Raw genomic sequence first — 22,459 nt, forward strand, 5'->3', positions numbered from 1 at the left:
TTGCACCTAAAAAAAAAAAATATGTAATATATGTAAAATATATAACATGTGCATCATTACATGTAATATATAAAATAATTCAGTTTCTCCTGGTAGTCTAAATTTGTGGTTTAACAGTTCTACTAGTATTTCAATTAACTATTATTTCCTCACACTAAGTTCCAAAGTATGCATAGACATAGGAACCCTGTGATTCAAAATTTTGGTTTTAATTGTAAAAACAGGTCTTGGCTGCAAAGAGAAAAAAATGCCAAAAAAAAAATGACCCTGAGCTTACCCTGGCTTGGGAGGCTGCCAAAAAAAAAAAAAAAAAGCCATGCCTAAGTTATACCCAAAATATGGTAGTAAACATCCTCTCAGGCCTACCTAATTATGTGATCAAGTGTATTTAATTATGATTATTAATAGCTTAGGGATCCTCATTAGTCATCTGACTGCCTGGATAATCAGTGCTATTACACCCCAAACTATAGGCAGAGGAACTACAAGTGTCCTTTTTTGACACAGTCTCACTCTGTTGCTCAGGCTGGAGTGCAGTGGCACGATCTTAGCTTACTGCAATCTCTGCCTCCCCAGTTCAAGCAATTCTTCTGCCTCAGCCTCCCGAGTAGCTGGGATTGCAGGCGCGTACCACCATGCCCGGCTAATTTTTGTATTTTTAGTAGAGACAGGGTTTCACCATGTTGGCCAGGCTGGTCTTGAACTCCTGACCTCGTGATCCACCCGCCTTGGCCTCCCAAAGTGCTGGGATTACAGGCATGAGCCACCGCGCCTGGCCCCAAGTGTTTTACTTCTGTGACCTCAATTGCTTAGTAAAAGTCTGTCAGCACTGTGCTGAGCACTGTGAAAAGTTTAAGCTAAGAAGATACTCAGGTTGGTTATAGTTACATAATTTCAGAAAAAAAAAAAAAAAATAGGACAAAGAATAAAACATGAGCCACGTAAAGAAAGTACCTTCTCCAGAAAGGATACAACTTTGTTCTTAGTTTCTTCAGAACGGAGACACTGTGGAACTATCTCTTCATGATTTGTTCCCTATTAAAAAATTGATGAACAAGACCAATTTTAACATTTCAACAACTTGCAAAGACAAATAGATGAGTTTTATGAGCTACCTTAACCAAAAATTCATTTTAAATAAGAGTCCCAGAGGATCCTCAAAGGTGATAAACAGGATTCCTTCAGGGTCCCTAAGGATAATACAAAATTAACTTCTGTACAAGTGTTGTAAGCTTTAATTACTTCTGGTGGGTCATACTAATGCTTCTGGACTCCCTTATGATCATAGGCATGACTATACAGCAAATGCAGTAAGAGTAAAGGAGCAACCCATCTTACAGGTTTAGGTTCATCAGCCTAACCCTTATGACTGATAGCACAAAAAGAAATGTATTATCATTTGACCCAAAAATACTATCTGCTGGAAGACTGTGTCTGTGTCTGTGTCTGTGTCAGTAGGCCTGCTGTGTATACCTGTTCTAGTCCTTGTTTATTCAGAGGACCTTAGGAAATTCACTTCATTTATCTAAGCCTCATTTTGAGAAGCTATAAAAGAGATAACGAGTAATGTACCCTTCAGACAATTTTCCGATTGCAATACAGAAGCAGTTCAATAAATGTTTTGGGATTGTTCTGGAATATTTGAAATATTAAAATGGTTTGAAAGTCATTGTGATAAATCAGTTTTATAATTACCTCAGCAAACTGAGTAAACGCCTCCAAGGTATGTTGTTCTAGCAGCCAACTCCTGTCAGCTAGCAGTAAGGCAAAAATACAGGACAGGTTGGGCAGAATTCTGTCCTAAAAGAACCAAGCCTTATTATAATAGAGAAAAGAAACCATAATAGATAATCATAAAATAGCCATACATTCAGTAAGCCCAGTGTTGTCAAGTTTCCATAATCCTGTCCCAGGGGACACACACTAAAACATATTAGGTAATGTCACTTTTACTCAAATCCTTCCAGTAGCTCCCTATTTCCCTCGTAGTGAAAGCCAAAGTCCTCAAATGGCCTGCAAAGTCCTGCTACCTCTGTGTTAGCTATACTTGCTTCCCTGAATACGAGGCATGCTCCCATCTCCAATGCTTTGCATTTCAGGTTTTTACTTGCATGTCACCTTGGTGAGGACTTCACTAACTATATATCCCATTTCAAATTGGACCCCCACATTCATATGCCCTATCTTCCTTCCCTGCTTTATTTTTCTCCATAGCACTCACCACCATTTAATATACTGCACATATCACCATGTTGTTCTTATTTATTGCCTCTAAACAGGCTAACAGTGGGGATTTATTAGTTTGGTTCATTACTGCATTGCCAATGATTAAAACAGCACTGGATACGGCAAAAACTTATAATCTTTCCCGAATGGATAAATCAGTCAATCTCATTTCATAGCTTTAAATGCCTCCTGTGTTCTGATGAATCTCAAAAATTTCTTCAGGTCTTGACCTCACTCCTGGGAATACAGAAGGCACTGTGATTTCTGCTTATAAAACATGTTTCATAATTTCTAGGCCTGTGCATAGTCCGTAGTGGTTCACAAATGAAGCAGCATTTTGGAATAGGTTTATTTCATGGTAAAAAGAAGACAGCTCAGATGCCAAGTGTCTTTGGATATTTTTGTCAAGAGAGTTGAAAAGAAGCTGTCAACATTCTATGCTTATCTCATGAAATATAACCTTAACATGATGGAGACAGATGGGATACTGTTAACTTATGAACAAATAAAAGAGCCCCTTAGAAATTAAATTTTTGAGTTTAATCCACATGTTCTGAGATACTGTCTATCATGTGTTTGCTTTAATTATGTAAGAAAGTTCTCATTAGTGAACTCTTTATAGTCTCTCCCTTGGAGATTGAAGTGTCAATTACTAGAATTACTAAATTTTGACTATAGTAATAAGGAAGGCGTAACTCCCAATTTATGAAGATCTCTTTGCTGTAAGTTCTTTAAATTATGTACTGGCCTGGTAATATACATTTACTGAGGTTTTAAAATTCAGTAGATGTGTATTGCCAGGCCAGTGCAGTATAATTTTATAAATAATCCATTTGTCAGCTATACATACTTTACAACACTTTCAAAAATATCGTCTTTAAAAACAGGTTCTCTTTCATGGATAAAAAACGAAGAGAATAACTTTAATAAATTACCAAATTTCCTAATTACGTGCTGTTCCCTATAAGACAAATACACAGGAACTGTGTATTAGAACCCAACTGGAATAAGAATCTAATATGGTAGACTACAGCCAACTAATAAATTATTTGTGTATCAACATATATTTTTCTAAAAGAAAAGAACTTAAAATGAGTTGTATTATAAGTTATAAATAGATTTTATAATCTGTCTGGAACATAGTTCTTTTTTTCCAACTTTGTCAGTAATTGCAAAATTTCAGAAAAAGCCTAAAAATCCCTTAATCACTAACTCTTATAGAGATTTTGTTTTAATAATACAAGAACAGAGTTAAGCAATATTACCTGGATAGCTTCAGGTATAAAAAGTTTTCCTAAAGAAGATACAAAATCCAACATTGCCAAACGGACATAGTCAGGAGGCTCTAATTTAAGTAGTGAGGTCTGCAAAGTTACTACCTACAGAGGTGAAGACCAAAGAACAGTTATAAATAATACCAGTATTTTGTACAGACACAATAACTGCCTAAGGTTTGGATGGAAATGTGGGCAGGGGAAACAAAACCAAACCCAGAAAAAAACAAACACACCACAGCCCCTGAACTTCACTGGTAGAATTTAAATAAGACAATCCTATGAACAAGTTAACTGTTAAAGCATTATTCTTACCACACCCTCCTGCCTCCAGCCACGTAAAAAATAAAAGTATACATGTTCCTGAAAAACTTTATATACCAAAACTTTAAAAAATATTTTGTACAAACAGTATTTTATCGTGCTTTGATTTATTGCACTTTGAAGATACTGCATTTTTTTTTTCTTTTACAAATACAAGGTGTGTGGCAACTCTGTACTGAACAAGTCTACCTGTACCATTTCTGCAACAGCATGTACTCGCTTCATGGCTGTCGCAGATTGGTAATTCCTGCAATATTTCAACTTGTTCATTAGGATTTTATTATGGTGATTTGTGATCTTTGATGTTACTACTGTAATTGTTTTGGAGCACCACAAACTGTGCCCCTATAAGATGGCAAATATAATAAACTGTGTGTTGTGACTGTTCTACCAACAGATAGGTCACCAGTCTCTCCCCCTCTCCTTGGGCTTCCCTATTCCGAGACACAATATTAAAATTAACCCTAAAATGGCCTCTTAAGTGTTCGAGTGAAAAGAATAATCTCATCTCTCACTTTAAGTCAAAAGCTAAAGATAATTCAGCCTGGTGCTGTCAAAAGTCAAGAGGTGAAAAGCTAGGCCTCTTGCAAGTTAGCCAAGTCGTGAATGCAAAGGAAAAGAAAGTTCTTGAAGGAAATGAAAAATGCTATTCCAATGAACACGGAAAGTCTTATTGTTGATGTGGAAAGTTTTAGTGGTCTGAATAGATCAAACCAGCCACAATATTCCTTCAAGCCAAAGCCAAATCCAAAGCCAGGCCCTAACTCTCTCCAATTCTGTGAAAGCTGAGAGCTGAAAAAGCTGCAGAAGAAATGTTTGATGCTAACGAGGTTGACCCATGAAGTTTAAGAAGCAGTCTCCGTAACACAAAAGCACAAGGTGAAGCAACAAGTGCTGATGAAAAAGCTGCAGTCAATTATCCAGAAGATCTGGCTAAGATCACTGATGGAAGTGGTTGCATTAAACAATATATTTTTAATGTAGAGGAAACACCATTCTATTGGAAGAAGATGCTACCTAGGATTTTCATAGCTAGAGAGGTGAAGTCAATGCCTGGCTTCAAAGCTCAAAAGACAAACTCTCTTCTTGGGGGCTAATGCAGCTGGTGAAGTTGAAGCCAATGTTCACTCACTATTAAAAAAATCCTAAGGCCCTTAAGAATTCTGCTAAATCTACTCTGCATGTACTCTATCAATGGAACAACAAAGCCAGGATGATAGCATACCTGTTTATATCACTGTTTACTGAATATTTTTTGGTCCACTATTGAGAGGCCTACTGCTCAGAAAAAAAGATTTCTTTCAAAATATACTGCTCATTGACAATGCACCTGCTCAACCAGGAGCTCTGAAGGAGATGTATAAGGAGATGAATATTGTTTTCATGTTTGTTAATACAACAATCATTCTGCAGCCCATGAATCAAGGAATAATTGTGACTTTCAAGTCTTATTGTTTAAGAAATACGTTTTATAAGGCTATAGCTGCCATGGATAGTGATTCCTCTGATGAACCTGGACAAAGTAAACTGAAAACCTGGGAAGGAGTCATCATTTCAGATGCCATGAAGACCATTCAGGATTCATTTGGAGGAGGTCAAAATATCAACATTAACAGGAGTTAGAAGTTGATTCCATCCCTCATGGATGACTTTGGGGGGTTCAAGCCTACAGTGGAGGAAGTAACTGCAGATTTGGTAGAAATAGCTAGCAAACTAGAAGTAGATCCTGAAGATGTGACTGAATTGCTGCAATCTCATGATCAAACTTGAATGGAAGAGGAGTTGCTTCTCATGAGTGAGCAAAGAAAGTGGTTTCTTGACACATAACTAGTCCTGGTATAGAAGATGCTGTGAACATTGTTGAAATGAAAACAAAGAATTTAGAGTATTACATAAACTGAGTTGTTAAAGCAGTAGCAGGATTTGAGAAGATTGACTCTAATTCTGAAAGAAGTTTTACTGTGGGTAAACTACCATCAAACAGCATCACATGCTACAGAGAAATCTTTGATGAAGGGAAGAGTCAATTGATGTGGCAGACTTCATTGTCGTATTTTAAGAAATTGCCACAGACACCCTAACCTTCAGCAACCACCATCCTGATGGGTTAGCAGCCATCCACACTGAAGCAAGACCCTCCACCACCAAAAAGATTATGTTTTGCTGAAGGCTTATATGATCATTAGCGTTTTTAGCAATAAAGTGTTTTTAATTATGTACATTTTTTACACATAATGCTATTATACACTTAACCTACAGTATAGTGTAAACATAACTTCTGTGTGCACTAGGAAGCCAAAAAATTCATGTGACTCACTCACTTTATTGTGATGGTCTGGAACAACCTGTAATCTCTCTGTGGTATGCCTGTATTTAAAATTCTATTGAGAGAAGTTCATTATTTAGCAAGGACTGGTAAGCTTTTTCTCTAACAGGCCAAATAGTAAGTATTTTAGGCTTTGTGGGCAACATGTTCCATATTATTTTTTATTTTGCATACCTTTAAAATTCATGCCTAGCTCTTGGGCTGAAAACAGGAGGGCAAAATTTAGACAGGAGGCCATAATTTGCAAACCCCCAATTTAAAAGAATCAAGGTGAAATCTTTTATAAAAGAAGCAATACCTTTTGAACAATCTACTTATTTAGAAATTTTAGAACTTTATTTGGGTTTTTTAAAGGTAGGCACATGATATAAAAATTATTGTATTTTTTCTAAAAGAATATGAGAGCTTTCAGAATCAGAATCAAATTGTTGCATTCAATGAGTTAATTGCTGTATTCTGACTATAACTTAGTAAAATCCATGTTATACATATGGTATAGGGTTATTGCTAACTTCTTCATATACACACACCATTAAAAACAGCTACTAAAATCAAAGCTGTTACTAGTTTCATTCCTTTCTGTTCCACCACATACTGTGACAGGAATCATCTCTTCGATCATCTTCATAAATAAGAAGGGTAGTTTCTCCTCTTAACAGTTATTGTTTCTTTCTTACCTGACCCTGAGCTTAAGCTAACTCTTAATATGGGGCATCAATTCTGTCTAGTATGGACTCATTCCAAAGCCTCTAAATCACTTCAGTTTAGCTGAAGGGCTTTCCCATTTTCTCTGTCATCTTAGAACCTCCAAAAGAAAGGCACAGCTGAGGCACCACGAGAAGGGTTCCCTATACAGTGACCCAGGCTCTGCCTGTCCTAGCCATGTAAGCTGGAGGCCAAAGAGGAAATTCAGCAGTGCTCTTCTTTCAAAATAATTTTATTTTTTCAAAGAAACAATGGGTGCTATATTTTAATCCACACTGGTTAGATTCCACATTCCCACAGCTGCTGAAATGCCTTTGAAACTGCTATGAATGCAGGGTTCAACACATGAACTATGACTCCTAACCTCAGGGATTTGTGGGGGGTAGTTAACAGTAATAACAAAAAGTACTGACTGCTCAGTATAGGGTGACAGAGAAGAACAGATAAAGGCTGAATTAACAGCGCCATATATTAACAATACTGTAAGGAAGAAAGAGAAATGAGATATCCTTGATGAAGACAAGTCATCTTGTCACATCTTGACACAACAGGAGGAGGTTTAAAAGAACTATTTCTAGAAAGTTATTTTACATGATAGCAGTTTTAGCAACCTCCTTAGCAAACAAAGTATCAATCTGGTCATTATTCTTACCTGAAGTATCAGTTTAGGATCTAGAGTTTGAATGAAAAATCCCAACAGTGGAAGTAAAAGGCTGAATGTCTGTTGAACATAAGGTTGATCTGCTACCTAAGAAACACAAAGTAATTTTGAAGAAAAATTTTCAATCACATAAGAATAATAATAGCAAGCTTTTATTGAGCATTTATTATATATCAGGTAATATGTTAAGTATTTTATATTTATTACCTCATTTATGCCTTACAAAACAGCCCTATGAGGTAGATATTATTACCTTCACTTTACTGATAAGAAAACAGGGTCAAAGAGGTTAAACAATTTGTTCAAGATCACATGGCTAGGATAAAAAGCAGAGCTGTGACTGAAATCCAAATTTAAGTTTAAAAGGGATCTAATTACTTGTCTGTCACTGAAAGGCTTGTATGTTCCTTAGTAATCTTAAAATTTCATTTCTCTTCTTCATAATTTTGGTTTACATTATAATATTGTAAGCTATATCTCCAGCACAGATATCCTGAATGAATACTGAATGATTTGTGAACATCAGGGAAAGTATTTGTTGAAGTCAAAACACTGCAGTAGGGCAATCTGACCATAAAAAACAATAATAAAACATTATCTGTAAAATCATTTCTATCATTTCCCAAAAGTATGGCTGTTGCCTTTAGCTTCCACTAGCTGCCAGAGGCCAATGTTAATTTCTACTTAGTCAAAGAAAACAAACAGGCTATATTTTTAAACTAAGAAACACGTGTATAACCATGTATGGGATGTGTATCATTAGTTTTAGATCATCACTTGGCTTTTTGGCTTTGCTCGGAAAGAGAAATACAAATTAGCCACATCCATTCACTAGCCCTTTCCACCTTTAAGTCAGCTCACTCTCCATTGCCCAAAAGATTTATTAAAGGTCCTAGAATCACAGAAATAGGATACATTAACCCAAGACAGAACAAACAATAGGGGAAGAGATGGGGGGGGGAAAAGGGTATAACCAGTTAGGAAAGTAAGTAGGTGGACTGCCATCACATTACGTATTCTAATTTTACTAATATAATGCTATCACACTCTGAAAAAGAAAGCTGCGTGAGAGAGTACAGATACTTTAAGTTCTTATAAAGGTCTACCAAGCACCCAAAAGAATCTGATACATTTTACTCTACACTGGAAAATTTCAGTACAATCTTCTTTTTTTGATATTTTCTATTTTTTGATAAGGAAAGGATCAGTTGCTTTCCTTACCTGTTTAATGTTTAAAAAAGCCCAAAGCTGACTCACAACTTCCATAATTGCAGTTTGTTTTCCTGTATCCAAAGCTTCACCAGCAGAATTACATATTGCAAGCAAAGCAGACAGTACTGTGTTCTAAAGGACGGAAACAGGAAAGGACTTGAGTTTAAACACCAGTCTAAAGCACCACCAAGAGCCCACTTACCTAGAGGTTATAAAAGTTACTTTTAACTCTTTATAAAAGTCCATGTAGAATAATATTTCTAAGAGCCAAAGCCATCTTTTCAGCTATTTAATTAACACAAGTATATATTAAAAATAATTTTCCTTGTACACAGAAACATTTGCTTTATTTTTCTAAATAAACTTCTTTTTTTTTTTTTTTTGAGATGGCATCTCGCTCTGTCACCAGGCTGGAGTGCAGTGGTACAATCTCGGCTCACTGCAACCTCCAACTCCCAGGTTCGAGCGATTCTCCTGCCTCAACCTCCCGAGAAGCTGGGACTATAGGCATGTACCACCACACCCAGCTAATTTTTGTATTTTAATTAGAGACTCGGTTTTCACCATGTTGGCCAGGATGTTCTCGATCTCTTGACCTTGTGATCTGCCCGCCTTGGCCTCCCAAAGTGCTAGGATTACAGGCGTGAGCCACCGCACCCAGCCATAAACTTCCTTTTAGGGTGAAACGTTGGTAACCCAAAGTTACCAAATGGAAGCAGAAATGTACTTTAATAAATAGGTTTGATACAAGTGGTCAGTATAATCAAGCTAATTTATAAATATACATCAACAAAAAGTTATTTTTTCACATTACGCACCCAGCAATCTTTATAGGTTACTAGATTTTTATTTTTCCTGTTGTTTTAAAATTTTAAATGCCTCAACAACACTGCATTTAATAAGCAAAGATAGTACTTAAAAAATACTAGTATTTGAAACTAAAGGCAATCTTTTCTGGATTAACTTTTACCATGTGTGAAAATACTCAATTCTCTCTCTGACTGGCCAGGAATGAGGTTGTTTGAGGTGTGGTGGGGGTACAGGGAAGGTCTTATGAGAATGTAATAAACAGTAATAATGAATGCCTTTAATCTATTATACTTAGACAACCACACTTAATTTTATGCAATTACCATACAACTTCTTAAGATTTACCTATTTCCTTTTACAAATAAACATGTTCTAGATGCAGAAATCCTCAAAACGATACTAGCAAACCAAATTCAATAGCACATCAAAAATTAATTCAACATGATCAAGTATACTCCATTCCTGGGATGCAAGGTTGGTTCAACATATGCAAATCAATAAGTGTGATTCACCACATAAGCAGAATTAAAGACAAAAACCATATTGATCATCTCAATAGATATGGAAAAAGCTTTTGATAAAATCCAACATCCCTTTATAATAAAGGCCGTCAAGACACTAGGCATCAGAAGAACATACATCGAAATAATAAGAGCCATCTATGACAAACTCACAGCCAACATCGTACTGAACAGGCAAAAACTGGAGGCATTCCTCTTCAGAAATGGAACAAGACAAGGATGCCCACTCTCACCACTCCTATTCAACATAGTATTGAAAGTTCAAGCCAGAGCAATAAGGCAAGAGAAAAAAATAAAAACAGCACACAAATAGGAAAAGAAGTCAAACTATGTTTCTGGATACAAAATCAATGTACAAAAATCAGTACCATTTCTATGCACCAATAACATTCAAGTTGAGTGGCAAATCAGGAACACAAGGCCGAGTGCAGTGGCTCACGCCTGTAATCCCAGCACTTTGGGAGGCCGAGGCGGGCGGATCACGAGGTCAGGAGATCAAGGCCATCCTGGCTAACACAGTGAGACCCCGTCTCTACTAAAAATACAAAAAATTAGCCGGGCATGTTGGTGGGCACCTGTAGTCCCAGCTACTCGGGAGGCTGAGGCAGGAGAATGGCAGGAACCCAGGAGGCGGAGCTCACAGTGAGCCGCGATCGCACCACTGCACTCCAGCCTGAGCGACGGTGTGAGACTCCGTCTCAACAAAAAAAAAAAAAAAGAAAAGAAAAGAACACAATCCTGTTTACAGTAGACACACGCACACCCCTAGGAATACATTTAACCAAGGAGGTGAAAGATCTCTACAAGGAGAACTATAAAACATTGCTAAAAGAAATCATAGATGACACAAACAAATGGAAAAACATTCCATGCTCATAGATTGGAAGAGTCAATATCATTAAAATGGCCATACTGCCCAAAGCAATCTACAGATTCAATGCTTTTCCTACCAAACTATTGACACCATTTTTCACAGAATTAGAAGAAACTATTCTAAAATTCATATGGAATCAAAAAAGAGCCTGAATAGCCAAAGTAATCCTAAGCAAAATGAAGAAGGCCAGAGGCATCACGTGACTTGACTTGAAACTATACTATAAGACTACACTAACCAAAACATCATGATACTACTACAAAAACAGAAATGGATCAATGAAACACAATAGAGAACCTACAAATAAAGCCACATACCTACAGCCACGTGATCACTGAAAAAGTCAACAAAAACAAGCAATAGGGAAAGGACTCCTATTCAATAAATGGTGCTGGGATAGCTAGCTAGCCTACATGCAGAAGAATGAAACTGGATAGCCACCTTTCAGCATATACAAAAATTAACTCAAGATGGATTAAAGATTTAAATATAAGACCTCAAACTATAAGAATCCTAGAAAAAACCTAGGAAACACCATTCTAGACATCAGCCTTGAGAAAGACACCAATAGCAATTGTAATAAAAACAAAAATTGACAAGTGGGACCTAGTTAAAGAGCTTCTGCCCAGCAAAAGAAACTAACAACAAAGTAAACAGACAACCCATAAAATGGGAGAAAATACTTGCAAACTATGCATGTGACAAAGGTCTAATATCCAGAATCTATAAGGAACTTAAACACCTGAACAAGTAAAAAACGACCCTATTAGAAAATGGGCAAAAGACATGACAGACACTTCTCAAAGCAAAACACACAAGAGGCCAACCAACATATAAAAAAACTATCAGAGAAATGCAAATCAAAATCACAATGAGATACTATCTCACACCAGTCACAATGGCCGTTATTAAAAAGTCAAACAACAGATGCTGGTGAGGCTGCAGAGAAAGTAAATGCTTATATACTGTTGGTAGGAATGTATATTATTTCAGCCACTGTGGAAAGCAGTTTGGAGATTTCTCAAAGAACTCAGAACTACCATTCTACCCAGCAATCTCATTACTGGGTACATATCCAAAAGAAAACAAATAGTTCTACCAAAAATACACATGTACTCACATGTTCATTGCAGCACTACTCACAACAGCAGACATGGAATCAACCTAGATGTCCATCAACAGATTAAAGAAAATGTGGTACATATATACCATGGAATAGTATACAGTCATAAAAAAGAATGAAATCATGTCCTTTGCAGCAACAGAGAGCAGCTACACACCATTATCCTAAGCAAATTAACAAAGGAACGGAAAACCAAATACCACATGTTCTCACTTATAAGTGAGAGCTAAACACTGGGCACTCATGGACATAAAGATGGCAACAATAAACACGGGACTACTAGTGGGGGGAGGGAGGAGAGATGGTAAGGGTTGATAAACGGTTGGGTACTATGCTGAGTAGCTGGGTGATGAAATCATTCATATCCCAAACCTCAGCATCACGCAATAAAACCAGGTAACAAACCTGCACAAGTATCCCCTAAATCTGAAATAAAGGTTGAGTCTGGGTGTGGTGGCTCACTCCTGTAATCCCAGCACTTTGGGAGACCGAGGTGGACAGATCACCTGAGGTCAGGAGTTCGAGACCAGCCTGGTCAACATGGTGAAACCCCATCTCTACTAAAAATATAAAAATGAGCCAGGCATGGTGGCGGGTGCCTATAATCCCAGCTACTCTGGAGGCTGAGGCAGGATAATCGCTTAAGCCCAGGAGGCAGAGGTTGCGGTGAGCCAAAATCATGCCACTGCACTCTAGCCTGGACAATAGAGCACGAGACTCCATCTCAAAAAATAAAATAAAAAACAAAAGTTGAAAAAAATTCAAAATAAAAGACATATGTTGAACAACCTGCTGGACTAAAAAGCTGTGGTCATACTTCAAAAAGTTTACTTATAGTGCTTTTCTTTACCTAATATAAAACAAAACATCTTTTGTCCTTACTATAGAAATTGGTACACATTAAATGCAAAACTTGGACACATTTAACCCATTATTAACTAGGTATTTAATACTTTTTCTAAAATAAAGTCACATAAAAACATTTCCTTTGGATAAGCCTGGGCACGGTGACTCACACTTGTAATCCCAGCACTTTGGGAGGCCAAGGCGGGTGGATCACCTGACATCAGGAGTTCGTGACCTGCCTGGCCAACATGGTGAAAGTCCATCTCTACTAAAAATAAGAAAAATTAGCTGGGCATGGTGGTGGGAGCCTGTAATCCCTGCTACTCAGGAGGCTGAAGCAGGAGAATCGCCTGAATCCGTGAGGTGGGGGTTGCAGTGAGCCAAGATGACACCATTGCACTCCAGCCAGGGCAATGAGAACGAAACCTCATCCCCCCCAAAAAATTATAATAATTATGATCAAGTGTCATTACATATAACGGTATCAGAACAATTGTACTCAGCATGGAAACATATGCCCTCAGAAAAACCTGAACTCCTAATTTAGAACTGCAAATAGACCTCTGTCCCTTTGAATGCCCTATCCTTATCCTTGCTTTTCTCTACTTAACATAAATTGGCATTTCTTATTTTACTGTCCACTGCTAAGCTCAAATGTGAGTCTTGAGAGTAGAAATTTTTGGTTCCCCATGTACCCCCAATGCCTAGAACAAAGTGGCACATAAAAGTACTCCAAATATATTTGTTGAATGAATGAATGAGCATATGAACACTAAACTGGAAATTTCAACTACATGTACTATATCCAGCCAACTTTTAAAAATCTCGCATTTCCTGCTTCTTCTAGTAGATGAGTCTCTTTTTATTATTCCATTATTTTATGAGGGAACATTCTATGTAAAAGGTACATAAAAGTTCAGAGTAAGTTAGCATAAAATGGGGGTTGTATTTTGTCGAATGGAAGAATTACATCTGCCTAATCCAGAGATGCATCAGCAAAAATACACAAGTGAAGTGTTCCATAGTGTGTTTGATCATGTCTCAATATATCTTAAGCGACACAGGAAACAACCCCCAATATAATACATCAATTAAAATAACAGTAAGTTTCTCACAGATTCTTTTACAATGTAGAAATCTGAAAATCTTACTAGGTTCTAACAGAAACAGAGAACAGAGTGTGCATCTTATTAACAACCTAACCCCAGTACCTAAAACAATGCTCAATAAACAGCTGCTGAATGAATAAAATAAATCAAAATTATTATCTTACCAGAGATTCTAGTTCTCCCAAAGTACGACTGCTGCTCAGCCATTTCCTGCATTCTGCAGTGCCTACTGTGGTGACCTCATGGACAGTTTGTTCCCTAAGCTCAGCAGGTAACGCCTGGAAGGAAATATGCTGCCACAGAGGCAGATTTTCTGCTTCTTTTGGGGAAAATTTCTGGATAAACTCCAGCTGAAATAAATTGTTAAAGGAAGAAGAGTAACACGAGACAAGTCAGAGGAATGGATACACAAAAGCTAAGTATTAGTTTCCACATTTAATATTTCAAGAAAGCTTTATAATGGTACGGTAATATCTACGTTCCAGACCAAGGTAACATAAATGAACATGCTTTATTATTATTGTTGTTGATGCTGCATTGGTTTCCAAAACAAAAACACAGCTTAAGTGGAGCACAATATAAATGCACCAAGACATTAAATAATGTATTTCATTATTAGTAATGTCAGATATCTTATCATGCTCCTACTTACCAATAAGTCTTATTTTCCTATATACTCCTCACCTTGTACAGTTAAGTCAAAAGTAATATTCCAAACATACAAACTGGATTGATTTAGTCAACCTTCATAGCTTACTATTGTCTCACTTGATTATAGCAGAGAACTTAAAGAAGCAAAGATTCAGCTTTCAAATGAGTTAGCTGATTCTGTCCTACTTTAGACAACATACTAAATCAGTTTCACAAAGGCAAGCCACAAATCAAAAAGAGTGTGGTTGGCAAATCCATTCCACCAGTGAAATAACCAAAGTGCTTACTTTGTTAAAATGCAGATGTTAGAGACTAGATAAAAATGGAAAACAAAAGTTCTAAGAAACAGTTTAAATGTTGAATCAGTTTTTGGTGGAAAAATGGTAAAAACCAATGGTGCATTTAATGATTAAAATAAGTATAATCCAACTAGGAAGTATATTAGTGTATTTTCTAAGAAGTAGAATAATTCAATTTAAAATATTCAAAATCTACTTGATGAAAACTTTTCCCACACCAAAAACTAAAAACCCACCAAAAAAAAAATTAAATCTGACAGAGAAACTTTTCTGTCATATGCTATATTTGTATTTCAATTTTATTTCTTTTGTGGAAAATATTTACCAGTCAATGCAAGCTAGAAATCATGTGGCTATCTGCTGTGACAGGCTACAGCCAGAAAAACAGATCCCTTGATGAGCGAGTGTCTACTATAAAAAGCAGCTTTATTCATAAAACCAAACTACATCAGGAAAGCCAAGAGAACTGTGCCAACTGGTAAACATCAGTTCAAATATCACCTTTCTTTATAATAAAGTTCAATAAGTGAGTGAACTACTTGCCTTTCCAAAATAGAAACTAAAAAAATAATGTCCTGGACAACATAAAAGGGTAGGTATTGCCAGAATTTGTTACAGAAAGATTCTATTCTGAGGTTGAAAACCCTGGTTTCAACACAATTCTAAAGAATTAAAACTGCTGACAAAATAGTTCATAAAAAACTAAAGTGTAAGGGGACAATACACAGAGAATTATGACTTCTCTTCTTAAAATTGGAAAGAGGAAAAAATACACTTGTGGGTTTAAAATGCAAATGCAGTAATTTTTACTTTACATTGAAAAGGTAGTACAATTATCAGTGTGCTTAGATAAGGCATATTAAATACTTTTCCCTCAAGTAGGTAACCTTCTTGTATTTTTGCTTTTCTTGATACAATGGAATCTACTAATAGTTACATACCAAAAGAAATAATGTGATATTCAATAATTACTCCTATCAGAACAGTAAATGCATTCTAACATCTTTCTATTAGCATTTTCTTCCAAATTAGCATCATAAACACCTTTGTTTTTTGAAGTATATTATCACCATACTGGGATTAACTATTTTCATTTATGTTAAGGTGACATCACTCGTAAAAAAATTTGGGTTCTTATTTTACTATTTAAAAAGACACCATCTTGTATGCAAATAGCTGAATAATTATTTCAAGTTTCATTGCTTGCTTCTCCTTTTTTCTCTAATATGCTTTCTTACCTTTGCTTCTCTAGTCCCACCACTTTCCGCATTCATCCTGTAACATGTACCTCAAATGCCATCAACTCCAACTCCTATGCCTACCTGTTCCCATACTGCACCTCTTCAGAAATGACTGTCTCAGCTACAAACACCCAACAACATTTGATTTGTGCCTCAGTTTTGGCATTCATCACAAACCACTCTTTAATATGAGTATCTTTATAAATTTATAATTTCTACTGGATTTTATATTCCTTAAGATATCATGAGATAGTGCAGTGGTTTCCAAGCTGTTTTTTTACAATAAGACAGTCTTGCTATGTTGTCCAGGCTGGACTTGAACTTTGGGCTAAATAAAACCATCCTCCGATCCTCCTGCCTCAGCATCCCAGATCAGCTGTTAGGTGTGAATTTGTGGAAGTTATTTAATTTCCTCGAGCTACTGTTTCTTCATTTGTGAAATGGACACAATAGTATCTATCCCACAAGGCTGCTGTAAGGACTAACTGAATTAAGTGCCTGGCCTGGTACAGTCTCAAAAATATTACTTCCCTTCCTCCTTCCTTTAAGAGAAAGGATAATGTCTTAAGGGGTAAAAAAAAGAGCCAAGCAGGAGAGGAGACCTAACATTTGTTAAATGGTCTTTTCATGCCATATGTATATCTTATCAAGTTTCTTAACTGCCATATGAGTATTAGTATCTATCTCAATTTTATAATTAACTCTCCTAAGGACTCTCAAAATAGGTATTCAGATTCAGGTTTTCTTAAATTTTATCACAATAACTTGTACATAAAGAAAATCTGCATTTGATAACTAAAGATACAAATTAAAAGTAACCCCTCATTTACCTAAAATTTACATATCTGATAGTCTCAATTATTTGGAAAAATTTAGAAAACTGAGAGTAAGAGATCTCTAGGCATAGACTATAATTTATCTAATTTAGAACACTGCTTCTAGACCTCATAGCTAATTCATTCTGAGTTATATTATTTTAAAAGTTAAAATTTCATAACCACCTTGGGAAAATAATTTTATTCCTGTTGTATAAATAAGAAAATTGAGGTTAAAAGGACAGTGACAGCTGAGCTCAATAGCTCACACCTCTAATCCCAGCACTTTGGGACGCCGAGGCAGGAGGATCGTTTGAGTTCAAGTTTGAGACCAGCCTGGGCAACATAACCAGACCCTGTCTCTATTAAAAAAAAAAAAAGGAAAGTGACTTTCTTAAAGTCTTATGACATGTGACCCTTTCCCTCCCAGTCCCACTTCTTCTAAGAGATCTGGAGTAGAAAATTCTTTTGGAAGCAAGCAAGCTCCCCATGCTCTTAGAGGGCAAATAGGTGGGGCTACCTTTAAGAAAAAGAAGGCTAAGAGGTAGGTGTAGTACCTCTGGTTCCTGGCCAACCACTCTAGGGCAGGAAAAGACTTAGACTTGAGGCAAAAACCCTAGTCAGAAATAACTCCTAGCATTTACTGAGCACCCTCTTAAACCCAGCACTATCCTGTTTTGCATGTATTATTTCCAAGTCTTTACAAACTTTTTCAAAATATACATATCTTCTGCTTTGCAGACAAGGAAAATGAAGTTCAGAAAGGATGACCTGCCTAAGGTCATGGTATGCCAGGATTCAAACCAAGGACCATAAGACCTTAAAGTCTAATCCTCTTCACAAATCTAGTGGTTCCCAAGCTTAGATCCAAGTCTGACTCATGCAGGACCTTAATGATAGTACCAACAAAAACAAATTATTGAGCCTTACTTCATACCCATGCCTCCATACCCACCCATCCACAGATTAGAGTCCAGGAACTTATATTTTTAAAAGAGCTCCTACAACAGTTCCAATGTGACCAGTCTGAGGGACTGCACTAGGCCATACAGGTTTATGTAAGTAAAGACCACTAAGAGCAAAAATAATATTCTAGCTCTTCAAAATAAAAGGGGCAGGGGATATAGAACCATTTCATTTCATGTATCTCAAATATATATGAAAAATAAGGAGAAAGATCTATTTCAGGAAGACAGAATTAGAATAATTATCTATAACTCGAAGCAAGGACATCAAAATCTATACCCAGCAACAAGCAAAGCAATCAACATGTCAAAAATTTATGCTTAGATCACACCAATATTTAAATTTAAAATAAATGGAGGCAAGGCCAGGCAGAGTGGATCACACCTGCAATCTCAGCACTTTGGAAGGCAGAGATGGATCACTTGAGCCCAGGAGTTCGAGACCAGCCTAGGCAACATAGTGAGACCCAGTCTCTACAAATAATTTTTTTAAAAATTAGCCAGGCATAGTGGTGTGTGCCTGTAGTCCCAGCTACTCAGGAGGCTGAGGTGGGAAGATTGCTTGAGCCCAGGAAGTAGAGGCTGCAGTAAGCTGTGATCGAGCCACTGTAAAATCAGCCTGGGTGACACAGCGAGACTCTGTCTCAAAAAAAATAATAAAATAAATTTTTAAAAATGGAAAAAAAAAAGGCTATCAAAGGAGTCTGAATCCAACTCTGAGCAGCTTCATAGACAGTGACAAAGATGATATCCTTCCTTGCCTGATGGGGTGGTGCCATGAAGAAAAAGAGACGCTTCAACAGTATTGATAGGTTGATGAGTTGATAACATTCTCCAGGGCATGACTTTATCTGGAAAAAGACATGAGAGAGAGAGGAGAGACTGACTAATTTAGAATCAGAATTTTTACAAGAAGAGAATATGCCAAAATATTAATAGCAGCTCTTTCTAGGGGAAAAGATTGTAGGTAATATTGACTTTTAATTTGGGGCTTTTCTTATCTTCAATGAATCTAAATTTAGAATGAGATTGAAATTTTGACATTATATTTAAAAATAACACTATAATTTCTATTTCTAATTATCATTTTGATGATAACTGGGTATGTCAGTCCTCCTACTCAAAGACAATTCATGGAACTTTTTAAGATCTAACTACAATAGTAGAGAGGTAGATAAAACTCTACAAGACACAAGCTTCATTAAAAGATGTTACAGGGGCTGAGTGTGGTGGTTCACAACTGTAATCCCAGCACTTTGGGAGGCCAAGGTGGGAGGACTGCTTGAGCCCAGGAGTTTGAAACTAGCCTGGGCAACACAGCAAGAACTCCATATCCACAAAAAGTTTTAAAAATCAGCTGGGCATAGTGGCGCATGCCTGTAGTCCCAGCTACTCAGGAGGGTGAGGGAGGAGGACCATTTGCACCCAGAAGTTTGAGGCTGTAGTGAACTATGATTGCACACCACTGCATTCCAGCCTGGGTGACAGAATGAGACCCTGTCTCTAAGAAAAAAACCACCACTAACAAAAAAATTTTATAATCTCAATTTTATCAATTCCTATCATAATATAGTATAATTCCATCCTGGAATCAATTTTTATCATAACGAACTAGAAGAAATCCATTCCTACAACATAATGCACTAAGAAAGCTTTTATTTAAAGGAAACTTGAGACATAAAACACCTAACATAAAAATCACTCTTTATCTGCTTTGTGAAAGATATGTTAAGGATTTAGTAAAGTGTGTAAGTGATAATCCAGACCATCAGCCATGGAGACATAGATGTCAGCTGTTCAGGTTATTACACACCTCACTGGATCTGATCTACAAAATCCTTTAAAGGTAAACCAAGAAATATATGATACAATAAGACTATTAGAAAACAAAACATGTATGGCCCATATAAGATCTTAAAGGCCAGGGACAAAAATACGTAACAAATAGGTCATAATCATCTTATATGGAACACATAAAACACCTCAGAATTTAAAAGCAAACAATGTTAATGTTAAGAAGATGAAATCATTATTAAATAATTTTCTGTCTGTACCCATTCATAAAACATGACTTCTTTTGCCAAAAGCATCTATCAATGTCAAACTCAAGTTCCTCTCAAATCATCTTGACTTAAAAAAAAAAATACAACAAAATCAAGAGTCGACTTGTCTAAGGCATATTAGAGAGACAGAGGAGAGAGACCTCTTGGCCATCAATTATAAGTCGCTCTTATTTTCTACTTTGCATTCAATTTTAAATGTAATCTCAATTAACCCAGTCTTTCCTTCCCAGAGCAATTACTGAAATTACATAAAATCCTGAGAATATGAGAAAACATCCCCAGTTTCACACTAACGGTCTTTTAGTACATCCTTCTTAAAAGCATCAGCATTAATACAGGACAAAGACTGTCAAAACAATCTTGTTACTGTGATATTTCTCCCGCTGATATTCACATTCTTAAAGATTATCATATCCCCAAAGGAACTGCATAGAAAGTGGGTATTTTAGGCCTTGTAATTCTACGCACCAGATGAGCCACTATGTTGACATGGTGTGCACAGAGTTCAGCAGTCCCATATCTGCAATATAAAAGAGAAGGCAACTATGTTTATACAATTACTCAGAAACACAAGGAGATGAACTTGCATAAAGCACTAAATAGTCTGATGAGGACATTAAAAACTGCCATTATTTCCATGACCAGATAATATCACAATATACAAAACTCCCTAAACAGTACTCATCTATTGGCTTGAACCAAAGAAAGAACTTGTTTCCTAATTTAATGCTGTAATATGAAATCAAAGCGTTTTGGGAATTATTTTTAAAGGATTATTGAAACATAGTTTTTCTATAAGCTTACAATTATAAAATTATCTACTGTCAGTCACTACTGATAACCAATCCAAAGAACAAAAAAGCAAATATGTTGTACCGAGCAAGGAAGCACCACGCATCCATAGCTAACAAAGAGGTGATCATATTAGCACTAAGTACAGCATTCAGCAGAGCAGCATCCTGATCAAAAACAGAAAAATTAATTTATTTAAATACTGAAGTTCACAATAAGCAATAATATTATATTTTTCAAAATAAAACAAGAAAGCACTATCAGAATCCAAATAACAGATCCTCAATGGGAGAGTTCTACTTTCTAGTATCTGAAAGGACACTGCCATTCTCCCAATATTTATTGAGCACCTACTATACATTAAGTACTGTGCTGTGCTATGGAAAGTTCAACATGATTTTAAATGTAGTAACTCAATCACTAGGATCCACGAAGATTCTCTAAGTAGCCTGAAATATTCAAAACAACATAAATAACATATATGCTTAATTCTTCTTTCTGCCTTTATTCACATACAACATTTAATAGGTGCTAGATATTGTGTAATATCTGAAATGCTACTGATCCTTAAATTTCAGATATTACAAGTATCGAATTCCTAGAATTTCTTAACCTCTTTTCAAATCAAATTCTATTTTTTTGAAAATCTACATTATGTCTGAGATCTATAAGAGACCTGATACTACAAGCTATTTACTTTTCTTTTGAAACTAACTTAAGTACTACATATTTTTCCTCTTCTCAAATTGTCTTTGCATACCTCCCCACCCAAAATGTTTTCTCAAATATTTTAGCCAAATATTAGATCTAAATAATACAGGAATCTGGGATTACCATTTTCTAGGACACAACTAAGTTTCATTCAAAAGGAATATACTAAGTATTCCCACATTTTCTTCTGCATATGAATCACAATTTCAATGAAGAGAAAGCAAAAGTGTAACCTTAGCTTAGCACAGTAAGTAATATGCTTACCAGTTCAGCAAACAGTGAGGGATGAAAGGAAGTAATAAATGTACAGAGATGAACACAAACATGCTGATACAAGGTGACAGCCACCTCAGCTTTCCCCTTACTCTTTAATCCCTGTAAATGAACAGGTAGAGAGAGTTCACCAGAACACTGCTCAAAACTGTAGAAAATGGCTTTGAGTAGAGATATCCTGCAGGGAAATTGAGAACATTGAACCCAACATTAATAACATTTACTAATTAGCAAATATAATAATAATACATAACATGGAAGGCTGTTTAAGCAGAAAATGTTTCAAGAGGTATAATCAGCAATAGTTTCCAACATGTGTGAATATGTACACATAAAAGGAAAATATATTCACTGTCAAAGAAATTCCTTAAAGGAGAATTTTCCTGGACATTTTTTGCATCATTTACCAACTGTTTATCTTGGTACTGAGTTACACAAAGTCAAAGTTCCTCAAGGAACTTGAAACTTAAATAGCTAAATTAGATATTATATGGAAAACAGAAAACAAGTAACTCCAGACGAGGAGTCATTTTAAGATTAAAATGGTTGAATAAACTTAGAGGATTTAAACAACAAATTAAAAATAGTCAAGTTATGGGCAGGGTGTAGTGGCTCACGCCTGTAATCCCAGCATTTTG

The 22,459-nt window shown here is 36.3% G+C and overlaps 1 protein-coding gene across 4 annotated transcripts in view; it reads right to left on the bottom strand.

Moving 5' to 3' along the window:
- FIRRM (FIGNL1 interacting regulator of recombination and mitosis) overlaps positions 1–22,459 on the bottom strand; it is a 57,376-nt gene that overhangs the window by 1,769 nt on the left and 33,148 nt on the right. For 3 of the 4 annotated variants that reach the window (XM_009241071.4, XM_054525604.2, XM_054525608.2), the window contains 10 exons: positions 21,813–21,999; positions 20,922–21,004; positions 20,514–20,565; positions 18,744–18,833; positions 14,176–14,361; positions 8,738–8,860; positions 7,508–7,603; positions 3,492–3,605; positions 1,696–1,800; positions 955–1,035 (listed from right to left, as the gene is read on the bottom strand). In XM_009241071.4, coding sequence (XP_009239346.2) covers positions 955–1,035; positions 1,696–1,800; positions 3,492–3,605; positions 7,508–7,603; positions 8,738–8,860; positions 14,176–14,361; positions 18,744–18,833; positions 20,514–20,565; positions 20,922–21,004; positions 21,813–21,999 — 1,117 coding nt within the window. The remainder of the gene's footprint in view (positions 1–954; positions 1,036–1,695; positions 1,801–3,491; positions 3,606–7,507; positions 7,604–8,737; positions 8,861–14,175; positions 14,362–18,743; positions 18,834–20,513; positions 20,566–20,921; positions 21,005–21,812; positions 22,000–22,459) is intronic. The other variant, XR_010141055.1, reaches the window with a different exon arrangement.

The sequence above is a fragment of the Pongo abelii genome, chromosome 1, assembly GCF_028885655.2.
Source record: "Pongo abelii isolate AG06213 chromosome 1, NHGRI_mPonAbe1-v2.0_pri, whole genome shotgun sequence".
Taxonomy (NCBI): Eukaryota; Metazoa; Chordata; class Mammalia; order Primates; family Hominidae; genus Pongo; species Pongo abelii.